Source organism: Vigna umbellata, chromosome 4 (genome assembly GCF_029865625.1).
Source record: "Vigna umbellata cultivar VRB3 chromosome 4, Vumbellata_1.0, whole genome shotgun sequence".
NCBI classification, from domain to species: Eukaryota; Viridiplantae; Streptophyta; class Magnoliopsida; order Fabales; family Fabaceae; genus Vigna; species Vigna umbellata.
In genome coordinates, this window is record NC_142168.1 from 21,534,189 (window position 1) to 21,543,201 (window position 9,013).

A 9,013-nucleotide genomic window follows, 5' to 3' on the forward strand; every position below is an offset into this window, starting at 1 on the left:
ATTCTAAAATGAATTATCAAGAAATTTAATAATCAATATATTATTTGACAAATGACAAAAGAAATGCATGTCGTGCTTCTATAAATCCTTCAACATACAATCTAATTTCAATTTCATTTAATTCATACCATCTTACTCAGATTAAGTTTAAGGTAAAATTTACTAAAGTAATTAACTTAAAATTAATTGAAACATAAACCCTCTTAATCACATGCAAGAGAGGAAGGTAATAGAAAGGAAAAAAACACATAAGGTATTAGTACAGAAGATGACTCAAAAATCAATAATTATGTCATTTCCAACGTTTTGAAGATGCATCAAATTATTGTATGACTAACAACTTCACAATCACAATAGGCTTCTGAACAACCATTACAAAATAAAAATGGAGAAGAAAGAAACATTTAAAGAAAATAAATGTTTAGAAACCTTCCTCAGTTATCGATCTCCAGAGTACCTCTTTCCTCTGTTTTTTTTGTCCTTTAGCATGGTACCCTCACAATCATTCTAATCTTTAAACTCCATTTACTCTGCCAAAAATTAAGCAAATTATATTAATTTCGCCAGAAATAGAAACAATAAAAAGATAACGTAAAAAACAAATTCAAAGCAAACTTATATTAAAAGGCAAAGAAATAAAAAACTCCAATAATTTAAGTTACTACTAATTGAATTCATTCAATTTATTTTATAATTTATAAAAAAAATCATTTGTCATAAAAGAATTATCTTGTATGATTATCAAGGCAAATAAAAAAGTGTCTGTAGAAGCCAAATTAAAACAAGAAATCTTCAAATTCATATTGGAGATCTTTACTTGAATTACAACTTACCATTTATTATAAAAAAATGTATTTATAGAAATAATTATATCTATCATCAATGAAACTAATATTGCAATGTTTAAAAATACAAAAGAAAAACCAACTTATTATGAGAATGTCAACAATTTTGAGACAAGATGAAAAGAGATAAAAGTAAAGAGACTGAAAATATGTCTTATGCTAACGATTTTTTATTAGTTTATTCTATCCATAGACATTAGTTATTATCTTTAAGTAATATTCTTATTTTCAATTGCATTGTTAATCTTTCATTAAATTTCTTTTTATCTAATAAAAAATCGATTTAACCATAATATTTTTGTAATTGTTATTATTTGGAAATGTGAATCATTTATGACAAGAAACTCATTAATCAAATTTAGAAATAAAAATAATTAATTATGCGGATATCAATTAGAAATTATTAGTATGTAAAATAGTCTTTTTTATAAATAAAAAATTATAATTAATTTGTTAATTAGACTTTAAATTGATCATTGTCATTAGCTATCAAAGTTTTACGTATTTAATATTATGAATTTTAAATTAGTCTCTAATTTTAAATTAAAAACTAATTTAATGAAAAAAAACTTAATAATTATAATAATAATAAAACAAAAAAATTCAAAATTTTAACACAAGGTTAAAATAATGTTACCTGTAGCTATGTTTTGTAGCAGATTTTGAAAACTTTCACTGTTGTCATGACATAAAGAGTGTCTCCTAAATTATTTAAGAACTTGAAATATGCATGACGCCAAGAATGTACTATTAAGATTGAGCCAAACACTCCCCAAAAGCTTATAGCAAAACCAATTGTCATACTTATATAATATTCATGATTGAAAACCCCATCCTCTTGAAATTTAACAATTGGTTGTTGTCTTGGTTCTCCATCAATACACAATTTCTCTAATGGTAGTCCACAAAGATCGGTATTATCTTCATATTTTGATGCATCGAAACTCTGTAATTGTGTGCCAATTGGAATTTTTCCAGATAAATAATTATGTGACAAATCTAACAGAGTGAGTCGATCAATTTGAGCAAGACTGGAAGGAATAGAACCAACAAGTTGGTTTCGTGACAAATCAAGAAATTCAAGTGATGTTAACTCTCCAACATTTGAAGGAATATTCCCTGTCAATTGGTTTCTTGATAGATTCAATGACACCAATCCAAATAAACCCTCAATTTCTTTTGGAATTTCTCCTGATAATTGATTGCTTGAGAGATCAATGCTATTTAAAAGTGATAATCCCATATTTGTGAACATTTGTTCTGAACCTTTCCACATTAATAATGTATTCAAATTGTATGAAAAGTAAACTTTGATACCACTAGTGTTGACCAAATATTGATGAGCTTGATAATAATCTCTCAAAGAAGTCATTTGAGCCATTGAGAAAAAGTTTTTTATGCATTTAGGAATTTGTCCAGATAGATTGTTTAGCGAGAGATCTAAGAGTTGAATATTTTTTAGATAACAAATTTGCAATGGTAAATTTCCAGAGAAATAATTGCTTTTCAAGCTTAAAAATTGCAACTTTAATAATTCCTTCCCAATCCTATTTGGGATAGATCCTGATAATCTATTTTCTGCTATGTCTACCATCACTAACTTTGTACAATTCTTCAAGATAGAAGGGATCGTACCTGTTAAGTTATTGTTTCTCAATAACAAAACTTGGAGTTCAAGGAGTGATCCCATTGAAAAAGGAATCTCTTCTGAAAACTTGTTTTGACTCATATTTAAGTAAGCCAATGACTTCAAATGGGTCCAACAGTCTGGAATTTGTCCAGAAAACTTATTATTTGAAAGGTCTAATTGGTATAAAGATTCAGCTACACCATTAGAACATAAAAATGAAAACGAATTTGTGAATTTATTGTTTGATAGATCAAGAGATATTGAGCCTCGTAAAAATGGCGGAACATGACCTTCAAATTGATTTGATGCAAGACTAATAGAAAAATAATGATTCTCTATTGGCAAATTTGGAATCGTACCTTGTAAATTATTAGATGAAATATCAATACTCATCCAATTTGACAATCCAAATTTGGTCCAAAACCATTTTGGAATGGTACCTGATATTTCATTATTTGAAATGTCAAGATAAATAAATTCATTTTGTTTCTCTAGCCATTTGGGAAACAATGGACCAAGCTTGCAAGACCTCAATTCAATATTGTATAATTGAAAAGTTGAAGCCCAATTTTGACTAACTTCTAACATCAATGAGTTATCTGACAATATCAAGCTCTTTAACTTTGTCATATTATAAAAATGAGAGTCAGTTAACACACCTTTCAAAGAGTTTGACATCAAGGATAATTCCTCAAGTTCTATTGGAAATCGAAGATCTTCAGAAATTGTCCCATTTAGCTTGTTACTAGCAAGGTACAAATCTTTTAATGATGGGAACATTGTTGCGAGGTTGCGAGGCAAAGTACCCCTAATTTGATTCATGCCTAGATTTAAACTTTGCAATGATGAGGATAAGTGATGCATTATTGTTGGAAGGTTTTCACTTAAACTGTTATTAAATAGGTTCAATGAACGCAAAACAGTACCATTGTGAAGTAATTTTGGAACTCCATCCAATCGATTTCCTGATATATCCAACGTTTCCAACTTTGAAAATATTGAAAAATCAGGTAATGTGCCATTAAATTTATTTCGACCGAGATATAGTTCTCGCAATGAGTATCTAGAACATCCAGACAAATGATTAAACACCACTGTGAGATCTTCACTCAACTTATTATGAGACAAATCCAATAACTCTAAAGTACATGAGCTCCCAAATGATTTTGGAACACCACCTTCTAAAGAGTTAAAGCTAACTGACAACTGCTCCAAATGAGATGGCAATCTAGTGCCTTCAGATATCTTCCCACTCAATTGGTTGGAAAAAAGATCGAACGTTTTTAAATTTGAAAATGCTGAAAGGTCAGGTAGGGAGCCTCTGATTTGGTTGTGTCTCAAACTCAACTCTTGTAGAGAGTATCTAACACAAGCACTGGAGAAATTATGAAGAATTAACGAAAGGTCTTCGGTCATATTGTTTCCATACATGTATAATAAACGTAGGGTGCATATATTCATGAATGATTTCAAATCTTCACCCTTGAACACATTGTAGGAGAGGTAAAGGTGCTCAAGCGAATTCATGGCCAAGCCAAAATGATTTGATGTCAAACCCTTCAAGAGGTTCCAACTAAGGTCAAGCTCAACAAGGTTGGAAGTGGTGTTTGACAGCCACGGGAATATCATCGGTTGTGTGAAGGAGTTACGAGAAAGATCAAGGACAGATAGAGAAGTAGAAAAATTGAAGTTGGAAGGGTTGAATGAAAGGAGGAAATGATCGGAAAGGCCACATTCAATTAAACTCAGTTCTCTTAGTTTTGGTAGCTTGGCAATGGTTCGAAGGCAGCTAGGAGAACTGTTAAAATTAGATATGGAAATGAAGGAAAGATGGGTTAAAGAATTAAGATTAGATAACCATTGATCACTACTGACAATTTTGAGAGCACTATCATATCCTCCAAGATAGAGTTTATTCAAATTTGAAAGGTTTCCAAGTTGGGAAGGAATGAATCCTTCAAAAGAATTGTAGCTGAGATCAAGATATTGCAACCGAGAGAGATTTCCAAGTTGGGAAAGTATATTTCCATTTAAAGAATTGACACTGAGATCAAGATACTGCAACCGAGAGAGATTTCCAAGTTGAGGAGGGATTGAACCCTCCAAATAATAATTTGTTGCAAGATTCAAATATTTCAAATGAGAAAGAGAACTTATCTGAGTTGGAATTTGTCCGCTAAAAAAACATGAAGAGAGATCAAGATATCTCAAGTTGGTAAGAGAACCAAGAAACTCTGGAATATTAGTGTGTCGAAAAGAATTGAAACTGAGGTTCAAATACTGTAAGTGTCGTAACTCCATTAACGACTTGTGGATCTCTCCGCTGATGTAACGCCGAGAGACTCCATTATACTGTCCAGGAAGATGAAGGCTTATAATATGAGCGGTGAGGTTGGTGCAGCGAATCCCCTCCCATTGGCAACAGTCAGGAGTGGTCCAAGAGGAGAGCATGCCGTAACGATCGACAATGGCAGCCTTGAATTGAATGAGTGCTTCCCTCTCTTTTGGAAGGCATCTGATATGGTGTTGTCCAAAAGCAACCTGCAACACCACACTCACCACAAACATAAACATCTTCACTTTCAGATTCTTCATGATGATGAAATAGAGAGAGTATAGAATTGGATTGATATGTGTTGTGAATTAAGCACTTCCAATACCCATATTTTATACTCACCAACTCCTTCATTACTTATTCTTCTCACTCTTCTGCATTTCAATAATATCAATTGACTACGAAGAAGACTTGTGTATTTTCATTCTAACGACAATATTATATGAAAATCAAAACATCAAACTCCTCCTTACAAATAATTAATGAATTGCAAGTTAATATTTGAAAACAAAATTAAGAAAGTGCTCTCAAAATTAAAAAATTGTAAGTTCCACTAAATACTTAGAAAATATTTTAATAGTGAAAGCTTATGTCACCATTGTTATAAAATTTGAATACAATATTACAAAATCGTTGATGTTGTTCGGCAATATTTTCATTCCGTTTCTTTCGCAGGATTGTATTTTTTATTTTTCTGTTCCCGCAAGGCTTGTGATTGAGTTGTTGAACTCTTCCTTAAGCCACGACGTATTTTTCTGGTTTAGTAGGCATGTTGACTCATTCCTAACTCTATAAATAAAGACTTTCATTTTTAAAACATCGTCAGAAATCATTTTTCTCCCATCTTCTCTTCTTTTAGTTTCATTTTTTTTTTTAAATATTTTGGATTAATTTTTATTTTTTTTTAGAATTCTTGCTACGACTTTTGTTCGTAATCTTATTCTTTTTAATTTGGGGTATTGGGACAAAATGTAAAAAAATATTGCCAAATTAAAAAGAAAGATAACTAACATGAACTTGGAATTTTTTGGAACAATAATTCTATTTCAATCGATTGACTTATCCGAAGACTTGTGAAAAAGAAAGGTAACTAACATGAACTTGGAATTTTTAAATTAAACGACAATTTTATGTGAAAAATAATCGATCAGGTAATTAAAAAACGACACATTCATTAAACGAAACGAATGTACATGATGTTTTTTCATGATCATTTGGTTAAGGAGGTGTACATGAAAGTTCCCCAGATTTTCAAACAATTGACCCAAATTTAATTTGAAGGTTGAAAAAGTCATTGTTCAACTTGAAACAAGTTCCTCGGTATTGGTTTGTATACTATATGAAGTATATCGATCGAAATTGATTGTCATTAAGTAGATACTAATAGGTCATATTCAGATTTTACCAACTCTTAATTTTAAATTATAAAATATGATGCAGTTCAAAGCTTCGTTCAACCTTGTCAAGTTCTAACAACTCTTAATTTTAAATTATAAAATATTATGCACATGATGGTTCAGAACTGCGTTCAACCTTTTTAGGTTCTACTGACTCTTAATTTTAAATTATAAAACCTTGTCAGGTTCTAACGACTCTTAATTTTAAATTATAAAATATTATGTGCAGGAAGGTTTAGACCTCAACTTGGTTAGGTTATAATGGCTGCTCGGGGAAGTCAGAAAAATGACTTCAGAAATCTCCGCTCAACGCAGGAAGTCAGAAAAATGACTCTTATCTCAAGATCGCTCAAGGAGAAGTCAGAAAAATGACTTCAGAAATCCTCGCTCAACGCAGGAAGTCAGAAAAATGAGTCATGCCTCAAGCCGCTCGGAGGAAGTCAGAAAAAGGGCTTCAGAAATGAATGTTGGCAGCAGCATCTGGGGCCGACAAAAGAAGCAGTGGAAGTGAAGGAATGATAAGGAGAGTAATGAGAAGAAAGGTTTTGCTAATGCGTTTTCAAACAATTGTTTCCTTCAAATTAAAAGAAAAAAAACAATAACAAGCCGGATAAAATACTCGTTATTGTAATACAAACAGTTTATGTCACAACTTTTACCTCGGTTGAAAAAAAAGTTAACAATTACATTAAAAATATATGGTAAGTAATTTCCAAATTACATTTATAAAGAAGAATGAAAAGAAAAAGTGCATAGAAATAAAAGTAGAAATGAAAGTAATTTCACATTTTATTATATTAAAGATTGACTTATATTTAAAGTATTATTTTTTATATAATTTTTTTCATTTTTAGTTTTATTTTTTTTATTTTAATTATAATTTAAAATAATTGTTTATTTAAATTTATCTTTTAAAAAAAGATTTTTCGTAAAACACATCTCTAATTGAATACTTAATTATGTGAAACTTTTGAGTTGTTGAGTATGTTGAGGGAATAACTCATATATTGATGACTTATGAACAAAAACTAATGAAAATATATTTGAGAAATACTTTACAACACAATTGAGGATACTATTATACAAACTTTTTTCATCGTTAAAAACTGTAGTTATGGAACATCGTTACATCTTTTGCCCATGTAAACCTTGCCGTGTGCCCACTTAGAGCCCCGTTGCGTTCAATCTTCTTCTTACGTCTTCTTAATTTTTTTTAAATTCCAATCTTACTCTTTTTACTTTTACATTTACATACTTTACATTTTATTTTCCATTTATTTTTATCATAGTCACTTTTTATACATAGACCAATTCACTGAATAAGTGATCAAACATAAAATTTAAGATTATATACTACACTGATAATGTAACACTTATGCAGCATAATGTAAAAGAAAAAAAATCAACCACAAATATGTATAAAAAATTCAATAAACGAAGAGGCATAGAACTCAAATTTCAAAATTATTTAACAGAAAGATTTCACATACCTCAACTCAATGAATAGAACGACCTTACAAAAATTATGTTATTACAAAATAATACAAGAAAATATGAAAAATAATATTAGAGCACCTTTATCTCCAGAGGCAGACTTTGCCTTCATTCCTGTAACAAAAAAAAAATTACAAGGCTAAATGCAAATATTTTAGTTCTAAATGCAAATATTTTAGTTCGAATCACGGGCGTGTGGTGACCGACCATAAATCTCTCCAAAAGTGTTTTGTTTTGATCGACAAACAACAGAAACTTCAACTATATTTGTATAGGGTGCGAAACATTGATGCATGACTAAAAAAGATGCAAGAAGACAAAAGCTTCAGATCATCCGAAAGGGTTTCCTCTTACCTAGAAATTGTTTGGGGTAACAGTAGTTGACAACCTACTACCACTCAGGTGCTGATTTGAATTTGAGAAGCCAAAAACAGTTATCTTAGTAGTAAAATTCCCAAATCCTTGAAATGCACTAAAATTCTCTTCCACCACAACTACACTATATTTTGATGGCTCATCCACCTACACAAGTAAATGAAAAATTGTGTTGGATTCTCCAATTTCAAATGTAGAGTCTCTCGCATGTAAAAAATGAGATTTACTTTTTGTCAGATCCCTTACCTTTGTCCATAGGAACTCTAGTGTGAGTGGTGTAAGTAGGTAAGAATCCGAAATCGATGTCCATATCCGTTTACGGATGTCGGTATCCGTTGAAGACCAAAGGATATCTGACTTTTGTTACGCACGAACCACCATCGGGTCGAACCACCACCATCACGAACCGCCATGAATCACCAACGCACCACCAACACAAAGAATAAAGAGTTAAGAAAAACCTAAAATGGAGAATGGTGTGAATGAATAATGGTGTTAAGGGATGTAGAAATGAAAAGAAAGAGAGAAAGTGAAAGTGGGGGTGAAGGGTGCGGGTTTGCAAGAGAGAAAGAGTGAAAGTGAAAGGAGATTAAGGTTTTAAAAAATAAAAAGTAAAATAGATAAAGATAAAAGTAAAAAGGGTAAGATTGAAATTTAAAAAAAATTTCAAAAAATGTAGGGAGAAGATGGGTGGTGGAGAGAATAACACTCTAAATCTTGCCGTGTTTGCCGACCTGAGCGTCATCACGTTCAAAAATACAAAACATATTGAAAATATAATCTTTGTGAAATGAAACGAGGATATGGCAGACATGATGAATTATTCAAAAAAATTTATTTGTGAGACGCAATATGTTTTTTTTATGAGTTCATAAAATATTTATAAGCATAATGGTTTTATAGAGGATCATATCTTAATTTTGTCTATCAGAGAATT

General features: G+C 30.9%; 1 protein-coding gene across 1 annotated transcript; it reads right to left on the reverse strand.

Annotated features, from left to right (window-relative positions):
* Positions 1-1,488: 1,488 nt before the first annotated feature.
* LOC148199546 (receptor-like protein EIX2) lies at positions 1,489-5,070 on the reverse strand. The gene has a single exon (XM_088114510.1). It carries the CDS (start codon positions 5,068-5,070, stop codon positions 1,489-1,491), a length of 3,582 nt encoding a protein of 1,193 aa, XP_087970636.1.
* Between the last annotated feature and the right edge of the window lie 3,943 nt (positions 5,071-9,013).